Here is a 27,971-nt window from a genome sequence, read left to right on the forward strand (position 1 = left end):
TACACTTTTACATGTTTACAAGTCTACAAAAACTCTCAGAGCAGAGACTTCCTGTGTCTGTCAAACCAGCAAACAGATTACTCATAAACTGGGAGGGATAATTCACTTCCTGCCGAACTGAGGCAGAGGAGGGGGGACCTTAATGTCTTGGCCTCTCTCTAGCTTCTTTTCACAATCCACCAGGTAGTTGACGCCATCAATAACGATCTGGACAAGTTCAACCTTAATAGTGGGAAAGAGGAGGAGACATGATGAAGAAAGGAAAAGGAGGAGTGATTAGTCCAACAGAAGCTGCCTGTGAGACCTGTTGGACAGGACAGTTTAAATGTGAACTTTCCAGTCAGCAGGACTTTATTACCATCAGGCACTTGTGTGAGGGGAGCCATCCTGAGTCTGGACTCAGATGTGGTGTGGATGGGTAGCATAAGGTTTCTTTCAAGCTTTCCTTACGGTGGGGTTGCCGCAAGAAGAGTTCATACTTGAGAATCATTAGTTTTCATCCTCTGTACTCTTTCTTTCTTTAGAAATATTTAGTGTGTGTGTGTGTGTGTGTGTGTGAGAGAGAGAGAGAGAGAGAGAGAGAGAGAGAGAGAGAGAGAGAGAAGAGAGAGAGAGAACAAGAATATGTGTGGCATCAGAGCACAATTTTGGCAGCTAGTTTTCTCATTTTACCATGCCTGGGTCTTCAGGCTTGTGAGGCAAACACTTTTATCTGTTTAGCTATCTCCTTGGTCCACATACTTTTTCTTCTAGAGATTTGTTATTGTTTTATTTATTATGTGTATGTGTGTGTGCCTGCATAAGAGTCTATGTGTACTTCATGCATGCGGGTGCTCACAGAGACCAAAGGACATCAGATTCTCTGGAGCTGGACTTGACAGAAGGTTGTGAGCCACCATATAGGTACTGGGAACCGAACTTGGGCCTCTGCACGAGCAGCAATTACGTTTAACCAGTAAGCCCCCATGTACCTTCTCTTCATCAGCCTCTTGTATATAACACTATACAGTGATATCTTCTTTAGATACGAATTCTGACCAGCTTCTCAACCCTCTGAGCCCTGAAAATGCTCATAATACAGATATCCTTATTTACTTAGTGTGATAGTTGCTTTCTGGAAAAATTGTTTTAACTAAATCATGCTTTCTCTGTGATAGGAAAATAGACTACTTGATGCAAATTTTATAAATTAGGACAAACTAAGCTTCTGAAATTCCTAATTCAAAATATGTTGAAACTTTAGTGTTTAAGTATTTGCCAAAGGCTATTTACCTATGATTTTTTTTTCTGGTGTTACCTCCTACACTAAACACACCACTGCTCAGGAGGCCAAATTAAGACAGTAAGCAAGGGATGACTCCAGGAAGCATAACATGGTCTGCAGCCTGAGTGCAGCAAGGGTGCGAGGACCCCTGAATTCAGGGGTGGAACAGGCCTTGCCTGGAAGAAACCCACTTCCGTTCTAACTGCTTTTCATTCATAAGGAACCTGGGGCCTTGAGAGAAGGTTGGGCCAGAAAGCCAGCTCTGTCTAGTTGAGCCCACAGTCCTCTCCAATAAACCTGTCCTGTATTGGACAAGGTATGGTGACATGAGCTCCTCATTCACTTCTAGTGGGACTTCGTTTTAACCCTCCAAGTTAAACCGGGTCATATATAGTTTTCCTGATTCCTTTCATACAATTATATCCTGTCTACAGTTGTGATTCTAGTATACATAAAGTTGGTTAAAATACCAATCAGAAAACATTAAACATATAATGGAATGTCTTTGCCATATAATCACCAAAAATCATGTTTTTGGATATCAAAGTATTTTTTTGTTTTGTTTTGAATTTTTGTTTGTTTGTTTAACAACACTGGGATCGGATCTAGGGCCTCACACCTGCTAGGCAAGTGCATTACCAATAAAGCAACCTCTGTCAGGGCTGGAGAGGAGTCTCAGCAGTTAAGAGCACTGTTGCACCTGCAGAGGACATGGGTTCACTTCCAGCACCCACACGGTAAATCACAGCTCCAGGGCCAGGCCATTTCTGAATTTCTTGGTCGCTAGGTATGCACATGGTACAAATATATACATTCAAGAAAGACACTTATACATAAAATAAATAAAATATTTTTACAATTTTGACACAAAGAAAATATTTTAGAAGCTATTTCTCTATCCCCAGTCATGTTACTTAATAATATTTATTGTTGTGATAAAGCATTCATGAATTATAAAAAGTGCTATAATATAAAATGTGCTATAATAACATCATTTAATGTTTTCTGAACAGTTGTTAAAAGGAGTAAAAAGAAATAAATTAATATCCAAAAGGTATTGAGGGCTGCCCGATTACATACATGGTGTTTAAAATACTTTCAGACATTTTACTAGCTTTTACAATAATTCCCTAGAAATTTACAGCAATATACTAAGTTATATTAGATCGTCAGTATGCAAAATGAGAGGATAACTTTCTACAGAGGCCCTTCCTATCTAGGCTCTGAGCAGAGGCTGTGCCAGGTGGAAGTAACTCAGCGTGTGCTGTCAGTACTTACTTAGTATTCAGTTGTGTGTCCCTACGTGAGCTCTCAAGGCTCATCTCACTCACAGCTCCCATGCACCGGTGAACCCATCGTTCCTGTGTATCCCAGGGGCCCTCCGCCGTGTAGGCGCACTATCACAAACCTCTCTACTATCTAACCTCTACAACTAAAGTGTTAGAAATTACTATCTAAGATGCCAAAATGAAGATGATTAGCATGTGGTCTTCATCAAAGAAATTCAGAATCAAGAGAGATTTTCACACTGTCCACACTAGGAGGGACAGCACACCTGGCCTCTGAGTCCCTGGGGTTGCACATGCTGCTGTCCCTTAGCTTAGGAGCACCCCTGTTGCTGGTGATGGCTGAAATGGCTGTCAAGGTCAACGCACTGTCAAGTCCACACTGCTTAGTCCACTGGGACTGCTCGGCTTGCCTACGGGTGCTCAGAAGGGACCGTGCATTTTTCTTGCATTATTTTTCACACCAGGAATGAATAGGTAACCCAGGACTCAGTGGGAAAGAGTGTGCGTGCAGTCAGGCTGCTGAGGCTGCCTTCCCACGTCCTCCTGCTGCTGGGCCGACCTCACCAGTCCGTGTCCGAGTGAGGGAGACCTTACCTCTGATCTGCCGATGCGGTCTATGTTGGAGATGTCGTACACATCCGCCACTGCTGCGGTGTCCACACCGCCTGTGCCACGCTTCTGGAGCCTCAGGTTCTCCAAGATCTTAGAAAAGCGCGGGTCCTAGGACAGGGGATATTGTTGCAGTCACCGAGCAAAGATGAGCCGTAAGAGACAGTAGCCATTAGTAAAGTATTTACAATGTACCTGAGCGCTGGGCTTAAAGCCTTCCAACAATCTAATGAAGTAGATATTACTTTCACCCCCTCAAAGTCCATTTTTTTGGTGTTGTATCAGAAGTATCTAATCCAGGAGATGGTGGGGCATGCCTTTAACCCCAGTATTCGAGAGGCAGGCGCAGGTGGACCTCTGTGATACCGAGGCCAGCCTGGGCTGCATTGAGTTACAGGACAGCTAAAACTACATATTGTCTTGAAGGAGGTACCTGACTCTAGGCCACTTATAAACAATAGAAGCACTTTTGGCTCACAGTCTGGGAAGTCCAAGAACATGGCATCGGTACCTGCTCGGCATCTGGTGAGAACATGTTTGTGGCATCACAATGTGGCAAAGGGAATCATGGTGAGACAGAGCATGTGTGATAGCTTGGATCTTACTTCTTGTATAGCCACTAATGCTATCACGGTGGTCAAAGATATGACCACCACATGCCATTGGCATATGATTTTGGGGACTGCATCTCTAATGTATAGAGGACAATTGAAGCTCTACCAATCCCTATACTTCAGATGAGCAAAGTGCACCAGAGCTAAGAGTTGGCAGAACTACAATTGACCTTGTGGCATCTGACTCCAGTTTATCTTCACATAAATATACACATATGTATTTGCATGTAGGTGCCAGCCAACTGTGTTTGCTTCTCACCTTACACAGTTTCATTGTTATAATTAAAACAACGTTAAATCATTTTCTTAGCATTAGGATTTTGAATAACGAAAATAGCATGTACCTTCTTGTTGTTAGGCAGCACATTTTTCTAAATTGTTTAAATGTCTTTGATTTATTTTGTGCTGTGGCAGAAATGACTAGCTCCCTATCAGGATCCTTTACCTTTCACCCCAGCCCTGGACCTGAAGATTCATCCACTTGCTCACTGAGTTCTTTCCAATGCAATGCTCAGAAGTGTTGAATGCCACCTCCTGTTTTCCACCTTAGGTTTTGTCCTGGGCACTCCTGCGTGCCTTCTCCCTTTCTCATGTTCTAGAACACAGAGACTGACTGTGACTGTGCAAATGAGGAAACGGCTCCAAATAAGGCCCCCTACTAGCAGCCTCAGAGTCGCCTGAAAACTTGCAAGAAATAGCAATTCTAGGACTAGTGAGATGGCAGAGTGAGGAAGGTGCTTGCTGCCATGCCTGATGGCCTGACTTCAATTGTCAGAGCCTAGAGACTGCCCGCTGGCCTCCACCCTGTACCCACACCTCCCACAACTGCACAATATACAAATACAAAATGAGAAAGAAAAAACCAACCAAATTGCACAAGTATGGCCTAAAAATCTGTGCTTGCCTAAGTCCTCCCTCAGGTGATTCTCCGCATGCTCGGGTGTAAGAACAAGGTGAAAGAAACCGTACGGAGCAGAACAGGGCAGTCCACACATCGATCCTGATTTGTTGCATGATGGAGACTCAAAAGCAGTATATTCTTGAAGCACCACTCCCTTGCTGCAGGCCTGGAACCCATCCTCAATAATGCAAATGACTTTTCCATTGCAGGGGACAATGGTCAGGGTTAAGGCAGGAATACTGCAGAGAAGTCACATCTGAGCTGATATAGTTGGGACCCAACAAACCTCTTGTCAGCCATTACCTTGCTGAGCTTTGGGATCCTAACGTGGACACCAGCTCGCAAGCCAGTTCCAAGGTTCGAAGGGCAAGTCAAAATGTATCCTAGACGCTCATTCCACATGAACTCCCAGCCTCGTTCTTGGATTAATCGTTCCACCTACAAATGAAACAGCAGCAGACAAATGGCCGAGTTCTCAGATACCTACCCCTTCAGGTCATTCCAAACACAGGGAGGGAGACCAGTACAGCACACGAACGAAACTGTACTGGAGCTACAGTACTTGATAACTCTTCTAGAGGAATACAAACGCGATCCTAGTAAGCCAAATGAGCATGTAAAGCATTTAAGACAGTCCCTAGAAACTCCACGCTCTCAATGAACGTCAGCTGATACTCTTTCTCATGCAAAGAGTATAGGAAAACATCAGAATTCTCAGCAGTTTGGCCTGTGAGGATCTACTCTGCCTCATCCCATCCAGTGCCCTCTCTCTTCCCACCCCTTCCACTTTCCCATTCCGTTCACCTCATCCAGCCCTATCTTGTACCATATTATCGAGCCACAGACTCCCACAAAAGAGAAAAGTCACCTCCTTTTGGAAGCACTGCTCTGGAAGATTGAGTTCTTAGGAGGAAAAAACTAGTCCCTCTTTGGAAGTTTCCAAAGTATCTTTTTAAAAACAGAAAATAATGGGGCTAGAGAGATAGCTCTGCCCTTGAGAGCACTGGCAGCAGCTCTTGCAGAGGACATCTTTTGGATCCCAACACCCACATGGGATCCCAACCACCTGCTGTTCAGTCCCAGGGGCGCCAATGCCCTCTCCTGCCTCCACGGGCACTGCATGCATGTGTGCAGAGACAGTGCAGGCAAATACTCATGCGTGTAACATAAAATAATAATAAAAAATTTAAAATGCATAAATGAAAACCAGAGAGATTTTATTTTGATGACTATCTAGAAGCCCCGGATGGAATCTTACTTCCTTTAGTCCACGGCAGAATCGCTCAAATACTCGTTTCATGTTGCCTCCCTTTTCCATTGAGATTACCCTGGTGTGGTCTTCCTCGTTTATCCAGATGAGAAATGTCTTGTCATAATTATGCCTAACGAAGACAGAAGTGTGGTGCTGACTGTTAATTGCGTTTATCTCAACAAATGAAAATTCTCATTACCTCTGCAGCTTGATTGCTTCATTTCTCTTCCCCATTCCCTGATGGCCCTTCCCTCTTAATTGTGCATGAACAAGTGCCACAGAATAATAATTCCTCCCTGAATGGAGGAGAAGACTAAACCCAGCCATTATCGATGCTGCATGTGTTTTCACTCCCACAGGGTGCAGTCCGTCCCCTCATGCCTCAGACAAGGTGACAACAGTGCACCTCGATGGCGCTTAGCTCTGGTGTCAGGAGGAATCTGACTCCTAAGGGTTCAGCTGGAAGCTTGTGGCTCTTGAAAACAATGGGAGGCAAAGATGAGGAATTTTCCCACACCACAAGAACTCACTGAGTTTGCTACATAAACCCTGGATGCCTATATTCCCGAGAACTGTCTTCCTTTGGGTAGGGCTGGGATCCTGGGGAGAGCTGGCTTAACGGAAGCAGGAGCCACGGCAGGCTGAGGGCTCTCAGGAAGGACATGTGGCAGCCATCATCCTTAGGTTTGACTTAAACTAGCAATACTGAGTTTTCATTTTGTGCTCATTTGTGCTAAGTTCACCAAGAGATTCTCTAGCTAATATGAAGTATCTTTCTTTTGAATAGTCTGTCCCAATGTGCACGTCATACAAACCAGCTCACATTCCCATACCTCCTTTAAAAAAGCTTCCAACATACACATTCACACTACACAATAACAAACACACTCACACAGACTCACAATACCACACACAAGCACACACATACTTACACACACTCACATACAAGTACACATACTTAAACATGCCACATACATTCACATATACCACACAAACACACACTCACACACACTTACATTTACTCACATGCAAATATACACACACATACCACACACACACACATACACATTCACACACATATGCACACACTCACACAAACACGCTCATACACAATAACACACAATCAAATACATATTCACAAACATACACACGGACATACGCACACACTCTTAGTGACACATACACACACAAACGCATACGTGCCCATACGTGCTTGCACATGCACACATACACACACAAACACTCAGTTTTCAAATAGACTTGGCTTCTTCCCCATTTAGCTCAGGCCCCGCATGCTGTCAGCTGCAGTTCACAGCAGCCTCGGGTTAGAAGAAGCAGCAGTTTGAGATTCTCCACTCAGGGAAAAGATGAAAACGGTGTCATACCAGATTCCCCTGGCGTCAGGCCAGTCTCGGGCCATCCCAGCACATGTTAGTAAAGGGGACACTGGCTTATCAAACAGGAAGTGGTCCTGTAGGCCGAAAGGGACAAAGTAGAAAGTCCGTGAGACTGGCCTGGGCCAGGTGTCAGCTTTCGGCTTACACGTGAGGCCTCTCTGGCAGCGTCCCTCAGAGTCCCTGTGTGCTGGACACCCCCGAAGCTTTTAAAAACAAACCCACCAATGCCCGGAGCTCACACTGCAGCAAGATACCATGTAGAAGATGGGTGGGGGAGGGAGGAACCTAGATAGAATCTCTAACAAGGGGGAGCCCCTGGAGACTGGGGACAGGATAGGTTGGGGGCCACTGTCTAGGAGGAGCTCACCCACAAATGGGAAACCAGGGTGGCTGCTTAAGGCAGATGTGGCTTGCTCAGTCATGGAGGCAGGAGGATAACCGAGTCTCACACATTAGGAGACAAATGTACCAACTAGAAGCTGTCCTGTGTGATTTGGAAATGGGAAGTTTCATGTCATTTGCATCTTCTAGGATAACAGAATCTTGTTTCTTCTTTTCTTGGAGTTTAGTTAAAGGGTACTTTTGAAAATGGTGTCCTTTTAAAATTTGTGCTAATGAGGAACTAAAAGGACCTGAATCCAACACTTGGGAGGCGGAGTCAAAAGCACTGCTGTGAGTTTGAGGCCATTGTAGGCTACTTACTGAGCCTTTGTCTCACAAAACCCAAAGGACTAGCGTTTTGTCTACTGTAGAGCCAGTGAGAAGCGTGGGTGCTGGAGGCAGCAAGGATGAGTGCCCGCAGCCAGCTCCCTGTCTCTATACAGCCAGGGAAAGCACCTTCGTTTCCTGCCTAGATCCTCTGAGCTCCAAAATTTCCTCAGGGTGTGGTACCACAATCATCCTTTAGGCACGAATAAGATTTCCACACCCAATTGTTTCGCTTGCGCCCAGGTAACAGGAGGCAGATGCCCTAATCACCTCCACCCTCCTGTGCCCAGCCCAGCACTTATACTGGAGCTTCTTTAGACTTTAGCCATGGCTTGACAAGGTTTAAGGCTTCAGATCCATTCTCACACTGAAGCTGTGGAAGCCGGGGCCAGTTTCAGCCATCCGTGCCAACACTTAAGTGGGTGGAGGGCTGGGCAGAGCTGTGGATCCTTCCAGGCAGCCCTGGGGATTTGCCACCTACTCACATCAATGAGCCGTTGCTGATCCTGCTCTGTCATCTCAGACAGCTTGTAGTAGCGACCAGCCAGGTCCCCCTTGAGGCCTTCCAGGGCGGTGATGGCCACGTTCTCCACCTCCCTCCTCTCGGCCCGGGAGCACGCAGGAGGCAGGCTCAGCCCGCGGATGCTGCGGCCAGTACGCACGCGAGAAGACAACACATAGCGCTCATCAAATTGCCCGTGAGTGACCTGCCGGGTGGAGCAGAGAGGCGGGTCACCATGGCAGCCCCAGAACACAGTCCTCCGGCCTGCAGCTTGCCTGGAAACCTTCAGGCACTGCATTTCAGAGAGCGTGACTAACTCCTGGGTGGACCCACAACTCTGGGCTGCCTTGTTAGTAAGGTGGCATCTGCAGCAGATGGTTTTGGTTGGGGTAAAGCGCTGTAGGAAAGTTGAAAGTTCCCATCAATTAATCGTCCCTAGAGGCATCTTTAAAGGAGCGTCTGAACCTCCCCTGGGCTATATGCTGAAGCCAAGCCATCTTAGACCATCCAGGGACATCTTGCCAAGGTAGCCACTCTCAGCCTCCCTCCTCTGCAATTGTGGGGAAATGCTGCATCATGGGGAAAAGAAATGGAGGCTGGCGCTTACCTTGGATGCATCGAGGTCCGTAGGGTGCTTCATCACCCTAGGGTCATAACCGTTGTGCCTTAGTTTGATGACAGGATCAAAAAGGTCAGCAAACACCTGTAGGCAAGAATATCTGTCCTGTGAGTGGCTCACCTGATAGCGAAGGACTTTTGGTTTCACTTGTCCCCCTTTTTCCTCAGGCCCTAAGGACCAGGGTTGGTGGCCTTTTCTGAAACTCCCCATGCTGCCGTGGGGAACATGCATACAAGAGGAGAGTAGTAGACACCAAGGATGAGGCTAGAGCCAGGAAACTTGGTGAAGCCAGGAAATTGTGCCACAGTAATAGGAAGATAAGTCTCTAACTACAGACACCCAGCCCAACCCAGTGAGCCCAGAACAAACAGCTGAATGCATTCTGATGAATGCACACTTTTTATTTAATTTTATTTAAATTTTCTGTACCAACACAGCCTTTTGACAGGCTTAGAGGCCTTGTCATGCAGCTAACCTCTCTTTGAGGAGAGACATTGGCACAGCAGCAAAAAACAAAAACAAAAACAAAAAACATTGTCCCTAGGAAGCTGTACACCTCATAATCCCAGAAAGGATCCCTGACAGTTCTCTGGGAGTTGCCCTCCCTTTATTGGAGTCCTTCCTGAGAACCCAAAAAGCTGACCCCAAAGAGAAGATAAAGACACCACGATGGTGCTCCCCAACCACACTCCGGGTAGGCCTCGACTCTGAAACCGGCAGCCCGTGGCTTTACCTCATACGACTCCTCATCGCCCGCCACCATGCCCACAGTCTTTATGAAGGGGTGGCCGGGGTTGTCCACTCCGGTTTGGATGCATTGGTCCAGGGTGTAGCCGTTGGGCGTCACCTTGTTTCGGAGTTTGGCGTAGATGGTGGGAGTGAGGCACTCGGCCATGCAGTTGTTATGTTTCCGAAGGTCAGGGTAGTCCGCGCTGTGGGAAGAGAAGACTGTGGGCCAATAGCTCCCAGGTAAGGGCCACTAAAGACTCCATTCCTCAGAGACGTTCAACTAGTTCCTCTTGGCCCAGTGAATACGGGGCTTGAGCAAGTCAGGCTTAAGATAAACCAATGCCAGTGACTGCTAGGGAAAAGGACAGGGCCCTACCTAGTAGGACACCCATGGTAATGGCTACAGAAGCTACAGAGGGAAAGGAGAAAAGGAAGTCAGAAAATGAATTGAAATTCGCAGATTTTTCTTCTGCCCAGAAGTGTTGGTAAAATTCAGTGACAGCCATAATTTAGCCTCTTGGGTGTGGGTGTGGGGCAGGAGACAGAGTCAGAACTATTTACAGTGTTGTTCACGTCTCTGTCCTTTGCTACAGGACCAGCTCCATGACAACAGCGACCTGGTCCATCCTTGGAACAGTGCCCAGCTACGAACACAGCATTTGGTGACTGTCTGGGCTGATGCAGAGGGCCACCGCACTGGCTTCTGCCTTACCCTGACTGTGTTCTGTTTGAAGAATTTGAAGTGAGGAGCACGGTGGACGCAAGCACGGGTGACTCCCTCAGCCATTCTGATTGCGTCAGAGCTGGCCCTTCTGTCAGCCGGTAAATGTCTCCGAGAGACACTTTAGCTCTTTTCTCTCCTCTGCTCCCACCTACGCGGAATCCTACGGCACCCCACACTGCTCAGACTACTCAGCACTGGTGTCTTAGACACAGTGAGGCTCTGGGCAGCAGAAACCTGACCTCATCCTCTGCCACTCCTCCACTTCCTAGCTGCATCGTCCTTTAGTGCTCGCACTTAAAATCAATACTGTGATCTCATTTCCGGGAATACAGTAGGACCGTGATTGCATTTCCAGGAATACAGTAAGACAGAGAGTGAAGCATGCGTCTGCTGATATCAAGGGGTCTGGGTTGCATTTCGCTGCATAAAGTATATGAATTTGGACTTAGTGTTTCTAAGTTCTCAATACGTGCAAACTATCACTGTTATCAGTAGTTAGCTGGACAGCAAGGTTTGGGCAAGAATGATGACCTATTTCCTCATGCTTGTCACGGGCTTAATTAGTTTCAAAAAAGATTGCTAAGTTGGACTTAGCCATTTAGAAAGACAAAAAGAAGGACTCTCAAGGAGTGAAGAAACCAGCTCAGACATTCTGTTCTTCCAGAGGACCCAAGTTCAATCCCAGAACTCCCATGACAGCTCACAACTGTCTGAGACTCCAGTTCCATGTGCCACTGCAGGCGCTGCATAGGCATCCCCTCAGCAAAGCATCCATACAATGAGATTAAACAAATAAACGAGCCAAAGAAGGATTCTCAGGGACAGCTTCCGGCAGACAAGAGCACCTGTCGGGTTGACACTGAGTTATTTTAAAGCCGGGAGGACTCACCTTGGGGGAAAGAGCTTGTGCTGCTCCCGGGCCTCAGCAGACACCTTCTGCCTGTTCATCAGGTAGCCCGTGGTCAGGGCACTGGTTCCCAGTGTAGTAAACAGCAGAGAGGCATTGCGGCCAGTTAGCAGCTTAGAGAAGGCACTGGCCATCCTTCCTCTTGGTTGAGTGTCTGGAAGCAAAGAAGTTGCGTATCAGAGAGCACCATGAAACCATGCTGGGCTGCAGCACGGAAAGCAATGGGTGAAAAAACGGGCGATGGCCCTGCTGCTCGCTTTCTTTATCTTTTTCTTTACATTAATTGGGAAAAATGTGTATTTTCAGATTTTGTGAGCCCTCACCCTATTTTCTGCAGTAATTATGGAGAAAAATAAAATGCTATCTATTTTTGTACACTAGATAAACTGAGTGTCTTTGGGACTTTTTCTCTACAGAACTAAACTCTGAATAATAGGATTGCTGAGCTTTTAATAGGATTGAAATTCTCTAACTACCATTGACCCACTTTACACATCCCAAATAAACTTGTGTCAGAGCTCAAAGTAACACACAAATACATTTGGATTATCTTAAAAGCAAATGCCCTTATGACTTGAAAGGTTGAGGTAGAAGAAGAAAGTAGGGATGTCTGGGGTAGTGTTGAGAACTTCCACTTTAGTTTAGGAACCCTGAAAGGGGATAACATTGTTCAAAGCTAACAAAAATTCACCCTTTGGCTCCTAGAAAAAGCAGATTCAAATCTTCCTTAAAAAAAAAAAAAAAAAAAAAAAAAAAAAAAAAAAAGCAAAGCCAGGTGTGGTGGCACATACCTTTAATCCCAGAACTCGGGTGGCAGAGGCAGTGAGTCCAAGGCCAGCCTGGTCTACAAAGAGAGTTCCAAGAGAGCAAGGCTGTTACGCAAAGAAACCCTGTCTCAAAGAACAAAATTCATATTCAGTTTAGGTCTTGGATGCTTGCAGATTAAGATTAAACAACAGCCTCTCAACCAAAGATCACCAGTCATACAAAAGATACAAATAAGAAGACAAAATAGACAACATCCGAGTTAGGCCTCCAGTGTCTGAAGATTATGGAATTGCCTCACCAGAGTACAGACTGGCTTTAGATAGATGTTTAAATAACAGTTACTTATAAATTATTTAAAATTTATAATTAGAATAATAATTATTATGATCAAGAAAGAAGAGACTATTAAGAATGATCAAGATAGCCAAACATGGTGGTCCATATATATATTACTCTAACACTTGGGAGTAAGAGGCAGGAGAATTGTTTCATGTTTGAGGCCAACCTGGTCTGAGTAGTGAGTTCTAGGCTAACTAGAGCTATGTGGTAAGACCATCCCTAAACAAACAATTCAAAAGAAAAAAATGAAATTGAACTGTTGGATATGACACAGCTGAAGAAAAAATAAATGAAATGGAATTACCCAAAGTGTAGCAGAAGCAGAAATAAATAAAAGGTAGAGAAGCAGAAATAGATAAAAATCTGAGAAATATAAATGCAATTGATAATTACAATAGAAAAATTAGATACAAACTGGATTGAAGTCAAAGAAGAGACACCAGATGAAACAGAAGTGATATCTCAAAGAAAATGGCTAAAAATTATCCAGAACTGATAAAGTACATGAGGCATAATACATTATAATAAATATAATAATATAATAAAATATAATATAATATAATATAATATAATATAATATAATATAATATACACCAAAGAAACAGATATCTGAGCAAATGCTTTTGACCAGACACAAAGGGACACAAAGCAGAAAGAAGACAGTTCACCTACAAGGAAATTGCAAATATCAGCTATTTTTGCAATAATAAACCTGGGAAAATAATGTTTTTTAGAGATGAAGAAGAAATGAACTCATTTCACATGAGAATGAAAAAAAACACAGATAAAGAATGAATTAATACCAAAGGAACTAATAAAAAATTCTCAAGAAAGAGCATGACGGTGAAGGGTGGGCCGAAATGCAGGTAATGAAGAAAAAGTACACACTTCTTAATCTGTGCTTACAGAATTCTCAACCAACCAGGAGAGTCAGTGTTAAATACACATGGAAAGACCCCTGCTGGACACGGAGCTGCTCAGAAGCCACAAGGGCCACTCAGTCCTGCAGTATCAACCGGCAAGAGTTACTCAGCATGAATCTCTGTGTGGACAACAAAGAAAGGCTTTTCTCAGTACTTCCCCCCTGTTCAGCATCCGTGACGTCCAAGTGGATTTCTCTAACTTTGGGCATGTTTCTGCATCGTTACTTCAAGGTCCCCCGAGCTTAGGTGAGCTTGTTGGTGTGGACCCCTGGGCTGAAAGCCTGAGCTCCCCAGGGAAAGCTAAACCAATGTTAGATGTGGCATGGCAATGACAATAATTCTAAGTGTATCTATCTTTCTGACATCACTTTCCTTCGATGACTGAATTTTGGAAACTGATGAAATTCCAACTCCCAGGATGCTCCAAGGAAATTTCTACTAAATTCCAATGTGTTGGAATCAAAGACTTTAAATGTTTATGAAGTTGTTTTTCTACATTGGCCTAGGAAATCAGCTTAGCAGACACCTTATCTTCTCCACTACTGTCCACATACAATTCTCACCAATCTAATGACGGCCATGAAAAAGCAGGCATTTCTTGAAGTTGCCCTAGGGACCTGTAATGGCTAGACACTGACCTTATTCTAGACACTTCTTTGCTTTCACAGGGCTTCAGTGTTGCCAGTACTCTTTACCAACTTTGTGAATGTGGAGAGGTGCTAAAGCATCCTGACCCTTATGTGCAGCAGACAACACTAACACAAACCTCTGTGTGTCACATTCTCAATTCAGCTTCCTAAGCAGAGACACAGCCGCTGTCACTCTGAGATTTATTGTGAATTCACCAAAGTAAGGCAAGTTCTAAGTAAATGCCTTCTAAGCCCCAGGGAATGAAGAGTAAGGCAGAGCATGCTGTCTTAAGCAAACAGGAAATGTGTTCACGTCTGCAGGTGAAGCAAATTTCTTTACCCCTGGATTTCCTCCTTTTAGTTGTCTGTGAGCTCACGGGTAAGAGGCATTGTGAAAAGGAGGGGCTAAGAAGCAGTGTTAGGAAGACAGGGAGGGAGTGATGCCCACGAGGAGCCTGGTAACAACTGGCAATCTCTGGCCTTCCCTACTAAGAAGCTGGCACAGGGTGGGCGTCTGCCTGAGAATGCTGCTGTTAGATGTCATTATAACCAAAGACTCATTTGTGGAAATAATTGCTCTAATTTATTTCTCCGAGTTCCAACGCGGCATTTAGCAAAGTTGTGTGATCTGTGTCACTGACGCAGGTGAGGCCTTGATGGAGAGAGCAAACAGCTCTGAAAGTCCAAGTTCCCACCCACGGACACTTAGCATAGAGCTCAAGCTTTACTGAAATCAATAATCCCTGTTGTTTATTTGTTGCTGTTGTTTTTTGTTTGTTTGTTTGGTTTGGTTTTGGTGTTTTTTGTTTGTTTTGGTTTTTTTATTTGTTTGCTCTTCTTTGTAACGTACATAGAGATACTGAATTCTGCTACTAATGAACCAATTGATACACTTGGGGGAGAGGTTGGACCAACTGTTCCACTGAATTTTTCATCTGGGAATGGCCATTTTGCTCCTCTGAGATCCAAAGAGCCTGCCTTGTGATACCCCATTGGACATCAGACTTGTTATTTGAAAAGCATCACAGGCAGCATTGCTTTGTTTTATTTACTTCTGTTACCTAGAAGGTTCCAAGTATTCCGGAAGCAGGATGTGGGGCTGCAACTCTGTTCAAAGGAGGTGCCATGATAGTTGTGTGTACAAGTGATCTGTGCCCATGAGAGCAGTTAGCATTTCACTTTGCCTACTTTTTTTTTAATTTTAGTTTTTCACAACTTACTCATTATATATCCCGATTGAAGCCCCCCTCAACTCCTCCCAGTCCCACCCTCTCTCCTCTTCCCCCAATGCCCTTCATTTAGTCCACTGAAAAGGGGAGTTCTCCTCTTCTGCCATCTGCCACTAGCTTGTCAAGTCTCATCAGGACTGCCTGGATCCTCTTCCTTCCTGGCCTGGCAAGGCTGCATCGCCAGGGGCAAGTGATCAAAGAGCAGGCAGCTGAGTTCGTGACAGAGGCAGCCCTGCTCCCCTCACTCAGGAATCCACATGAAGACTGAGCTGCCAATCAGCTACATCTGAGCAGGGGGTCTAGGTCCTCTCCATGTATGGTCCTTGGTTAGTTCATCAATCTCTGCAGGATCCCCTGAGCTCAGATTTTTCAGCTTTATTAGTCTACTTACGGAGCTCCCGTCCCCTCCATGTCCTTCTATCCCACCCCCATCTTCTTCCATAAGACTCCCTGCACCCTGACCCAAGTTGGGCTGTGAGTCTCAACATCTGCTTCGATCCCATGTTTGGGGGAGTCTTTCAGAGGTTCCTCTATAGTAGACTCTCATCTTGTTCCCTCTCTTCCACCGCTTCTGGTGTCTATCCTGTTTGCCATTCTGAATGAGATTTAAGCATCCTCCCTAGGGTCCTCCTTAGTGTTTAGCTTCTTTAGGTCTGTAGATTTTAGTATAGCTACCCTATATTGTACAGTTAATATCTGCTTATAAGTGAGTGTATACCATACTTTGCCTACTCTTTAAACATGGTGGGTTTTTAAAAAATTATTTATTTTTAAGGCCATGATTGCACCATGCATACCTTTCTTTTCTTCCTTCCAAGTGCTGTCATATCACCCTTTCTACTCTTTTTCAAATTTAGGACCTCTTTTTCATTAACTGTTGAATATACTCATATATACATATATATGAAGTATCATTTCAGGCTGTATAGGGTTACTTGTATGTATGTTTTCAAGGATGACCCTTTAGTATTAGCCAGCCATTGGCGTGCTCTTCCCTGGGGAAGACTGCATCTCCAGCTGTTGGTATTCATTCCTTAGTTGCCTGTACTTCTTTGTCTAGGGTTGGGCTTGCCTGGGCTTTTCCGCATGTACTTTAGCATGTCTTTTGTTGTTGTCCTTGTTCAGCTCAGGGTTAGGCAGTCATATTGGTGAGATTATATGGGTGTAGCTTCTGGCATTCCTAGGATGCACAACCTCACAGCAAACACCCTGTTCCTCTGGCTCTTAGAATCTTCCACCCCTTCCTCTACATTACTCCCTGGGACTTAAGTGCAGGAGTTGAAGTGTAGAGCTGTCGGTTGGGACTGGGCTCCACAATGCTGCATTTTCATTGGTTGCTTTTTTTCTGCAGTCATCTTCATTTGTTTCTATAAACATGGTGCTTTTATAAATGTTGTATCTGATGAAACTACTCAGACAAAACAGAAAGCAGTCTGAGGCTCACTTGCCAAGCTTTTGACACTTTCAACTCTCTGTGCATCCTGAGAGCCATTATAACTTACTCAACATTTTGTTCAAAGATGCTGGGAAAGAGAAGATGATGAGCCAAGGCAGCCTTGTAACTTCTACTGGCATTTTGTGGTCTACCCTGTTTTGGTCTACACTTACTGTGGACTCTGCCACAGCCAGAGGGTGAGTAACAGCAGACCTCAGACATAGCTCACAGAAGCACACATCTGTTTGTTCCTGCAGTCGATGCTTTAGGCTGATCCAGCCAGGGAATGCCACAGCTGGTGTCATCGTGCTGAAGCAGCTGCTTCCGAAACTGCTCTGCTCACCTCTCAGACTGTTTTCAGCCTGAGGGCCTGTTTGGTACCTGCCCAGAGGATATTTACTTACTCACATAGGTTCCAGAAAATCTTGGGGCCTCTGATGGCCTAGCTCTGGCTTTTATGTCCTGCAGGAAGCATGAGATTCATTCAGGGACTAACTCTTGACTATGGGGATAGTCAGTGTCAGGCACCACAGTGGACGGCCGGGGTAAAAAAAAAAAAACAACACACAGTAAATAAACTCTGTGCCTTCTCCAGGTGCTCCTAATTTGTCTAGGAAAGATCGCTAGGAAAAGAAGAATGAATTAATTAGAGGTGGGGCTAGGTGCAGGAAAGGAAACAAGTTATTATTCAGAGGATCTTGGGCAACATCTTTGAATAAAGCTGCTCAGGCAAAGAGAACAAAAGGACTAAGGACTTGAGCCTGGAAAGACCTGCTTGGGACAGAAAGGTTGGTGGCATTGCCACCATGCTGAGACCTTTGGAACCATCAGAACATCTGCACCTCCTCAAACCAGGGCAGGCAAGCAGGGAGACTCACACGGAAGGTGCTCTCTCCTCTCAAGGTCATGGAAGCCCACACCAGGGGCCCCCAAGATGTGGTGGAAAGAGCAAGTGAGTGGGTTTATATGTGACAGTTACTTAGGATCTCCTTAGCATGTTCCATGTGGGAGACTTCATCTCATTTGGCTTTGACTCTTGTTAGTAAGGAGTGGCCTGGTGGCCTTTTCTGTGGAAGAGAAGATGGAGAAATCTGCATTAGCACCAACAGAGGCTCATGTCTCTCCCCCACCCAGGGGCTCACATCTATTCAGACCATGGAACAAGACAAAAGGTTGGCAGAAAGAGCTCAGTATCAATCAAGCAAGATGGCTTTTGTAATTTCATAAAAATCACATCTACCTCATGCATACATCACTTATGGCCAAACAACTCCAAAATGCTTAGTGACGTAGTATTCCTCATTAGGTTATGATATAGTATGACACATAGACATATTTTTAGTTGTGCTTGTATAAACAAACTTGGGCCGCCACAAATATGAAAGCATAGCATACACAATGATTGACAGAATGGAAATCTGATAATAAATGACTATGTTACTGGTTTTTTAATTTACAATGATCTATTTTATCAGGATTTTGACGATAATGTAATTAGCAATGCTTCCAGGTGGACGTTTCCTTTAATCTCTTGTTGTCTGGTCTTTTGATTACATCCAGAAGCCATGTGGAGTCGTCAACCTCTAGCATCTAGTCTTGCAGAAGTTCTGTATGATGTTTGCACAATGACCAAGTCATATAAGGATGTAGTTATCAGAACTAATCGTGCCGGTTAGAAACCCCTGACTGTGCTTACATCAGCAGTCTGCCTAGTTCCAAAAGGCAGGTGTCTTCCCAGCCTCCTGGATGCTCAGGTGTCACTCATTGTAGGAAGGATGACAGGTCTTGAGCTACATCCATTCCCAGGCTGCTTCTGTATCTGGCTGAGGCTCCTTTGGTTTCAGAATTTCTCAGTTTTAAATCTGTTACATCTCAAGCCTAAGCCCTGTTTCCAGGCTAATTTGCATCACCCGCTTCACCATAGATTCTGAAATCCCACAAGAAGCGGATGAGGTGGCAGGCTTGGTATTTTGGTGTCTTCCTGCTCGGGTTCCCATGTCCAGGAGGTGCTCACAAGCCAGGTGTGCAGTCCAGACTCCTGACCATCAGCCACCTCAGGCTGTCAGATTCCTAGGTACCATCATCCTCAGCAGTTTCTATGGTGACCTGCAGAGGCTACCCCATAGAAAATGGGCCTTCCAGGAGAGCCCAGAGCATAAACACGTGTCTTTGCCTTTCTTCTTTCCTTTTTATCATCATCTTCATTTGTCTCTGCCTCAAACTGATCATCAGGATGATATTGGAGTCTGATGAGCAACAAATACTAAGTATTGAGGAAATAGTATCCAAATCTCCTTTCTCCCCAACAATCGTCTTCCATAAATTATAGGAAAGCAATTAAAGCATTATTAATCTGTATTTAACCAATAATGCATGTCTCAGGGCATCCACTAAAGAGATCCCATTCAGGAAGAGATCTTATCCTTTCACACAGCTAAGCTGAGAGAATCTGTTATAGGCATCTGCTCAAGGGGGAAGAGGACTTGGTGGCACCATTGTCCTACAGAAGTCATCCAAAGGTCACTTCAGGATTGAGGTGCCATGTCTGATAGCTAGTTGTTTTATTCAAAGAACAGGTAAATCTCTTCAGGTCTCTATGCAACAGGTAAACCCACAACTCTGGAGCCACATACCTAAATAAGACAATTATCTGCCCACTGACAATGGGGAAGCCAGCTGCTCCTTGAGGTCTACATTCAGGGCAGTGATTTCTGGGTCACAAATCTGGCTAAAGGCTTAGCTGATTTTGTCATGTCTTTTTGAGACAGGGTCTTGCCATGTAGCTTAGGTTGGCCTTGAACTCACAAGCCTCCTGCCTCTGCCTCCAGAGGAACTTACAGGTGTGCACTTACTCTGACTTGTTTACAGAATATTTACAATACATTTCAAAGAGACAAAGACATAGCTTACAATGACACATTTTCCCCCCGAAGGAAATGTTCTAAGGAAACAAAAGGGCTATTTCCCTCTTCTCTAGAGAACAGTATGTTGTCTCCCACTCTACTGTGTGCTAGTGAGTATGAGATGTGAGCAGGGTGAGGGCTAGGCCGGTGAGTGATCATGCAGAGCCAGCCCTACCCCCCAAGTGAAGGCAGGGCTGGGAGGCAGCTTTCTTGCCTCTCACATCCATTGGCCCACACTTGGTAGGTTCTCATTAAACGTATGAGTTGGTGTCCCAGAAGCGAGGGCAGGCTGTTCAGTTCAGTTAATACAATACAGAATCTGCAATACAGAAATTTTTCCTCCTTTGGCCTTCCTTACACACCAGCAGCTCTGTGCAGCTCTCTACTCACTGGGGCAACACACTTGCTATTGCATAACAGTAATTATTAAACATGTTCCATTTGTTGGTAACATAGAAAAGCTAACCTAGAGAATACGTTCAAGGGCCTATCTCCACAGCCGCCTCCAAGAACAGGTAGATTATACCATACCACAGAACAGGAAACTTAGAATCAGTTTTTTTCACAGTTCAAGGTCACACAACTAAGATGAAAGCAATCGGCCCAAGAATCCATTCTGTACCAGACACCCATTTAAGTAAAAATCCTGCGCTCCCTGGCAGGTTTTTACAGTAAACAAACATCACAGTGTATTTGGATGGAGGCGACCCTGTCAGCTCCCTAGGAGCAGAGCTGCCGGTTGCCTAACTGCTTTCTGTCCTCTCTGGTCCCTCAGGAATGCTGAGTGTTTTTTCTCAACCAGAGTTTCCACAGCAGAGTAACAGGATAATAAGAACGAGAACAAAGGCATACCAGTACTTCATCACGGTTCTGGGCAGTCCTGAGGGGAAACAGAGGCAGAGGGTGGCCTCAGATGCTCTTTGCACAGGAACACTATTGACCACAGACGAAGACATTGTCAGCAGACTGTGGAATTTAAGAACAAGCAGAGCAAATGACATTGGCAGGCTTCACTGATGGAAATATAGTGTGTAGTGACATGGAGAGAAGGAAGGGAGAATAGCGAATATAGGAGAAAGTAGCTTTTTGTTTTAAATGTACTCATTTGAATTTTAACAATCTGCAATGTGGCAGTTTCTACAGAGTTCTTAAGTTGGAGGGGAAACTCTTATGTCCCCTGACTATATGCTGAGCATGTAGTCCTAGGGTCTGATGGGTACCATCCCATTTCATAATCTATACAACCCCGTCTGATGCTCTCATTATCTCAGTGTCACAGTCGGAGAATGGAAGTGAAAAAAGGCCAAGCATCAGAGACCACATGGTCTGCAAGGAGTAGTGCTAGGACTCGTGGGCAGTCTGCCCTTGCCATTCATACTCTAAGCAAGTGTCCTCTTCCTGGAGCTGTGTGATAAGGGACCAGAGTGTCAAGGAGCTCTGAGAAGGCACAGCCTGGTAGTGCGCTTGTGAAAGACCTTGTCTACAACATTGCTTGCCTTCTCTTCCCGGAGAGAAGTAGGATGTCACACACTGCAGAAAAATATAGCAGAAACTGAGAGTAGACACTCCCACAGTTGTGTGAGGGAGCAGAAGATCATGATGTGTCCATTGTACCAACTGGCCACTGCCCTCAGCAACATCAAACTTAACTTACCTTTGAATGATACAGAAATAAAGAAAAGACTGAATGTGTCCTTTGTTCTTTGCGTAGGTCCAGAATCTTAAGGAAGTCAAAGCATCCAGGACCATAGTCACAAGTACAAATATGGCTGCCCACGAAGCCTATAAGAAGCATTTTCCTGGAATTTAATTAAATGGGGGACTTCTATGCCTAGAATTTGTGGTGGCTATCATCAACAGCTTCCAGGGAAAACCCCATGACTTGTGAAAACATTCTTTAATCCAGGAGTCCAGAAACTGCAGAAATTAGGGCCATATCTAAACATGGCCCATAAAAAACAACCAATAAATAATTTGTGCCCAGAGATTTCACTAGGGCCCAAGAATTAAGCCATATGTCCCATCTATCCCTTTCCCCTTCCCTCCCTCCCTTCCTCCATCCCTCCATTTGTCCTTTATGTTATTTCTCCATCTACCCTTGTACTCAACACATATTACAGAATAAATCCTGGTGTCAGATACTGGGGTTCTGTCAGCATCTCAAGAGTTCTGTCAGAGTTCAAGGGGGAGACAGACCACTGTTAAGCAGAATGCTATAATTCAAAGGATGAGAAGACCCCAAGCTGCTGGATGGGAGAGGAAGGGCTTTCTGGAGGAGATGAGTATCTTTGTCACTTTGCTAGATGAACAAGAGGAAGGCTTTAGAGACAAAGGGAATGGAATACACAAAGGCGGGTCCTGGAGAGGCAGGAAGCAGGAGGCACAGGAGGCAGGGTGGAGACTGCAGAGGTAGGCCGATCCACAGCAGGACCAGTATTTCAGACATAACTAGATGAAAAGAACAGTGAGGCTCAGGACTGGACTCTGTGCATGGTGGGAAGAATGTCAGCATTTGGGATAGGAGACATTTCAGTGTATTTACATGTAGTTGACACCACAAGACTGCCAAATGGTTCTCTGTGGACTGTTATCGGTTATTTATAATGAACATACAGAAAGCCTGTAGAGCGTTTACAACCCTTTGAGAGAGCGTTTTTAATTTCAACCAACATTTCACATGTGTTTATTTTATTTTTTCTAGTAGTTATACTTCATTATATCTTACAAATGAGTGGATCTGCTATGGATAAAAAATGGTGTAAGAAACACTGCTCCATTTCCAAGACTTGAAATGGGGCCAAACTCTGGGTAACTAGAGGTTGTGAGGATTGAAAGAACCGTTGACACAAATCTTGGCCTTTAAACTACAGGTGGTAAATAATGTAACTTGTATGCTGAGCTTGATTAAATGGGTGAGAAAATATTTGTAGACAGGGAAACCAGGCCATGAGTTCTAGAGCAATCCAGTCAAGAAACTCTCCAGAGCAGAGCCAGAGTGAAGGCTTCCTGGAGAGCACAGAAGAATTCCTGGGGCACCCAGGGCCTTTGCGGCCAGTGAGATGTGAGCATGAAGGGTGTGAGTCAGTTTTGGAGGTTGCCCTGGCTTCTGACTTGAGTAGTTAACACAGGAGCTGTACCCTACAGCTGGGTTCTGGCTGGAGAGCAGCTTTGTGGGGTGTGAGGTGTTCCAGAGGGAATATGTTCTTGCATTGTCCCGTGATGAGTGTGTAAGCACCCCTCACTTGAAAGGACACTGTACCCACCTGGAAGAACCTGGCAGTTACCTAGTTACTACCGTGTTTCAAAACTCCTGCCTGGCAGCCTTCCAGAGCCCTCACCTGCAGAGACGGAGAGCTCAGAACCAGGAGCTGACAAGGTGCAACATGTGAGCAAAGGCCTTGGAACAACAGGCCCTGGGTTTGAGCACAGTTTTGTTATAGTGATTAAACTAATTATAGTATACTATAGATTGTCATATCACTGATTTCATCTTATTTTATTACAATACTATTAATAATCGTCATGTGTAATGTGTTAATATTATATTAATAGTTGTTGCCGGTTGTCTTCGAAAGACCCCTAAGGGCTACGCTTTCCATGTCTTAGTTCTCTCAATCATTAGTGATACGCTGGAATCGTTAGAAACGGTAAGACTGAAGAGATGGGCTGACCCACACCCAGTCTTCAGAGCATGCCGGGCACTCACTCAGGACTAAGCGAGGTTAGCACCTGCTGCTACCCCTTGCACTACTGCTGAAAGGAGGCTTCAGGTTGCTTCCCACGGAGTGTTTTAGAACGTTCTTCCTGCAACCCTGCAAACACCCCGCATGGGAAACAGACTTTGTTGCAGAGAGGGGTCTCAGGTTCTTCACTTAAAACAGGCACAAGTCGCTGACCCAGGCTTCCAGAGACTGGGCAAGGCCACAGCTGGGCAACTGCAACACATTGCCTGGGCTGCAGCCAGTTCTTCGCAGGGGTCTGTGTGCTTTAGTCTGGTGCCACACTTTTCACTGGATCTAATCAGGAAGATAAAGCCTTGGGTCTCAGTTCCGTTCTTTCCTGAGGACATAGGCTTTCCTGGTCCTGGATGTGACAACGGGGCCAGGCAGGTGCACCTGGTCCTCCAAGGGCATCCATCCAGACTCTAGCACTCTTACACCTGCCTTCTCTCCCTGCATCTCTGGCCTCTTCTCACTCAGTCCACAGGAGTTTTTCTGGTCTGCTCCCTGCTGTAGAGCAGGGAGCTAGAGAGCTAGAGAGCAGGAGCCTTCTGCAGGCCAAGGCATTCTACTTAGCTGATCTGGCGCTGATTGGCCAGACTTAGAATCACCTGGACAGCTCTCTGAAGTGCTGTGACCAGGCTGGAAAAGGAAGTAGGAAAAAGCCATCAACACAGACACACCCAGGCTAATTGTCCCGGCATCACGCTTTGGGAGGAGAAATAAAGGTGCCAGGACATAAGAACAGAGGCCAAAGGATCCAATTTATAGTGGCAAAAAACCCAGGAGCAACCAGCCCATCAGAGGGAGAAGGGTCATAAGTGTGCAGTGTGTTCAGAATATGGAAGACACTGCAGTGGCTCCACTTTCCTGGGCCCATATTTTATGACTCATTCCTGGATGAAAACGAATAAAGGAGAATTGCACAGGAACGAGTACACATGGTTACGGTTCTGTAGCAGCAACACATCATATATGCATACATGCATGTGCATTTGCTTTGTGTGAGCGTCAGAGCGTTCTGGGAGGTTGTTCATGAAGCACTAAAGGGTGAGGCCACAGCTGTGTATTTCAAGCAGGCTCAGCAGCTGCCTGTCCATGATGGGTGTGGCAAAGGGAGACAGGGGCAGGCTGCAGCAGGCACCAAGTAAATGAAGGCCTTCCTCTAACACCTTAGGGTCAATCTTCCATCCCAAATACCTAACCAGCCTTGGATGCCCCCTCTGAAAGCCTATTCATTCCAGCTTTTTCAAAATCATCTTAAGTGTTTCATTTCATTCTCTTACTTTAATCATCTCTCTGAGGACAAGATGACATGCCAGAATACACTTAGCACATACTTTAAGACTTGCTAACTGTCCTTTGAATACCGACACAATGCTCACAAGTGAGTTTCACCCTCCTGGGCTCAAGCATCCCTGGTCGCAATCCTGTCAGTGTCGGCAACAGTGCCCTGGCCTTGTGATTTAGCCCTTGTCTTTCCCACCTTTGTCCCACTTTTGCTGGGGTCTTCACTTCTATCTAGAAATAGCTCGAACAATCCTGCCATGCAAGCTTTATTTGGTTGGTTGAATGGAAGTCACGTGGCCTTTTCTAGGTCCAAGTGTAACAATCCGAAGCCAGCTTTGTCACCAGTCCTGACCCAGGTTCATGATGACCCCAGCGCCTCACCTACAATCAGTCTCAGCCAGCAATCAGAGTAAAACTGCTCTTATAAGCTCAGGACTTCAGCGTGCCCCATGCCACACCAAGAGTTCAGAAACACTTTCACCACAACCAACCCAAGGCACAGGATTGTCACCTTGGAGCATGTGACTCCTCACTGAGTCCCAGAAACATTTGGAGCTCGTTCTCTTCCCTTCTTCAGGCTTCTACACAAGCGCCCAGGATTCCAGGCATTTCTGTGCACACTCCGCCCTGACACTTGGTACACCGCGCACCTGCCAAGCCTAGCCTAGCTAGGGACACTGCACTGGTCCTGCTTCCATAGAGGACCTGATTTCTCTCTCTTCCCATCCTCTCTCCCTTCATGTGGGGCTAGGGGTAAGAGGAGGAGTGGGGAGGCTCTTAATAGGAGAGGCTCTCTCTCTATTGCCCCAGCCTGGAACAGCTCTATTACTCTTGGTATGTTTAAAAGCATGTTTTTCAATAGCATTTCGGTTAAAATTGAATTTTGGAGCTCTGAGCCAGGAAAAAATTGTGTGTGGGGCAATGTATAAGAACATAGCCTGACTAAGCCAAAGGCTTGGGATCGTGTTCACGCCTCCATTTGCTCTCCACATCAAAGAAGGAAAGCCAGAGTGAGTTCTTTAGACAGAGGGCCAAGGAGCTGTGATTTTTTTTTCTGACCCAGTTGGAGACTGGGTCTCAGATTCCTGGTCTTCTTTCTGGCTCCATCATGTCATGAACTACCCTACTTCTGAAGCTTCTCCTTGCCCTGGATATCCTGGAGGTGGAGACCCATGAGTGCCTCTCTGCCAATTCAGAAATTCAGAGTTACTCTGGTCCTGCTGTGCACCACAACCACGTGCCCGAGCTTTGCTAGGCTGGAAGGTAGTTGAAAGGAAGGGAATAGTGCTGTCAGCTGTCGATTCACAGTCACCCCCAAAACAGAGGATGTCACTGAGGTTTTCCCAACACTAGAGAATTTTGTGAACAAATTCTCATGATGCTAGTTTTGTAGGCAAGCAGGAAATTGCTGTGGCTTCCCCGCTCTGGGACAGCAGAGGGACCGAATGACTTCTCATGACGGGATGCAAGGTCAACCTTAATGGGCACTCTTGGCCTTCCTGTCTGACTCAGCAAACGGAAGTCATAAGGGAAAGACATAGGGTTCTTCCCTAAGAGACAGGCCTTTCCCAGCCCCGCTTGCAAAGATGACCCAGATCTTTTCAAAATTGTCTTTCAAGAGAAAAAATTTCCAAGAGAATGGGGGACCTAAAGGCCATAGAGCCCTCTGGGCAGCTGGAACAGCTGTAGTAGAGTGGAAAGCCATCTTCTCTGGTGACACAGGGGTGCATATGACCTCCGACGGTCACCTTCAGGGTTGGCTCTGTGTGAGGTACCTGGCTCAGCTGGCAAGAACTCCCAGAACACTAGACACAGATTCCACATGTGACCTCAAGAAACACAAGTGGATCTTCCTCTGGACTTTGGCAGTGATGGTGACTCCAGGCCTCTGGGGTGGGGCCTGAATCAGTCCCAGACTCAGTCCCCATCCTACCTCTGACTCCTATCACACCTTATTCCAAACCCCAACTCCTGCTTCCTGGCTCTGTCTCTGCTGTTCTTTTTGAGAGTGGCAAGTCCACAGTCCAGGCTCTGAAGCCATTATTTTACCATGAGAGGCTGTGCATAGCTTAGTCCACAGACGCGCTCGGCTCCAAGCACAGGGGCCTTGAAAAAGATGCCTCCCAGTGTGAGAGGCCTGCAAGGCCTCAGCAGCTGCCGACGGACAGTAAGTCCAGGAAGGGTGACTCTTCCTGCTGCCTCTAATGTCAAGTTTTCCATGAAAGGACGGATAATAGAATGGCACAGATGTGACAGGACGCGAGATGTGCACAGCCTCCTGGGAAGTACACAGTTTATCTAAGATGGCATTGTCCTGAGTGTCCTGACCGCCACCCCAGAGACCCAGACAGCACTGTGGTGGCCACAGAACTGCATGCTTGGGGAGGAAGGTCCAGAAGACAGCGCTGAGGGTGAGGGGGACTTTGGTTTGCTGGACAAGTGCTGCTTTCCACACAGTCAAAGCAGAGCTTCCAAGGCGCGGACTTTACACACAGGGACAGGGCAGGACTGATAATGACCATCCCAGGAGCCAAGCACGTGAGGAGTGGGTCACCATCAGCCATAGGAAGCTTTTTAAATTTTTTTCTTCTAAAAACAGGACGTTACACAGTTCGTTTTCAGTATATCAACACCTTCAAGGGTAACCCTGGCAGTAGCATTAACCAGCATTAGCTGGTTTTGCTCTTGGAGAGCCTTGAGAAACTCACACTTTCTAGCTAGTTCACGCCAAGTCACTGGGCATCTCTTTTGGTGCAGGTGAGGAAAACACTACCAGACATGAGCAGATTGCTCTCTGCAAGTTATTAGAGAACGAAATGTGACATTTAAACTTACCCCAAGTTCAGGGTCATAATTCCACATTTAGAATTTTTTTTCCCACGGAAGTTCTTGTTTCCCTGTGAAGCAGAGACACTGCAAGCTAAGGCTCTGGGTTCTCCAGCTGAGCTGCCAGTGCTGATGCCCCAGGGAAAAGGCGATTTCACACAAGGGCTACCCTACGGGGGCAGCAAGTTCCCATCTCTCTCTGGCCCACACACCGTTTCCCAGTGTTTCCTACGTGGTTGGGGATTTCCTACGCCAAGGCTCACCACACTGGCTCTAGTACTGCACCTCTGTGGAGAAATCAAGCATTTCGATCCTCTCACTGACCTTGAAGCTGGACGCGTCTGTCTTATCCAGGTCCTGCTGCGTGCACACAGCCAACAAGTGTAACGGGAGCC

At 45.8% G+C, this 27,971-nt stretch overlaps 1 protein-coding gene across 1 annotated transcript; it reads right to left on the reverse strand.

Annotated features, from left to right (window-relative positions):
• Positions 1 to 27,947, reverse strand: Ckmt2 (creatine kinase, mitochondrial 2). The gene is made up of 10 exons (XM_055625594.1): positions 27,901 to 27,947; positions 11,498 to 11,669; positions 9,889 to 10,087; positions 9,144 to 9,239; positions 8,520 to 8,741; positions 7,315 to 7,400; positions 5,936 to 6,059; positions 4,981 to 5,115; positions 3,148 to 3,273; positions 1 to 222 (listed from the first exon to the last, which is right to left on the reverse strand). Exons 2-10 carry the CDS (start codon positions 11,647 to 11,649, stop codon positions 103 to 105), a joined length of 1,260 nt encoding a protein of 419 aa, XP_055481569.1. The 5' UTR covers positions 11,650 to 11,669; positions 27,901 to 27,947; the 3' UTR covers positions 1 to 102.
• Between the last annotated feature and the right edge of the window lie 24 nt (positions 27,948 to 27,971).

Source organism: Psammomys obesus, unplaced genomic scaffold (assembly GCF_907164565.1).
Source record: "Psammomys obesus unplaced genomic scaffold, mPsaObe1.curated_primary_1811, whole genome shotgun sequence".
Taxonomy (NCBI): domain Eukaryota; kingdom Metazoa; phylum Chordata; class Mammalia; order Rodentia; family Muridae; genus Psammomys; species Psammomys obesus.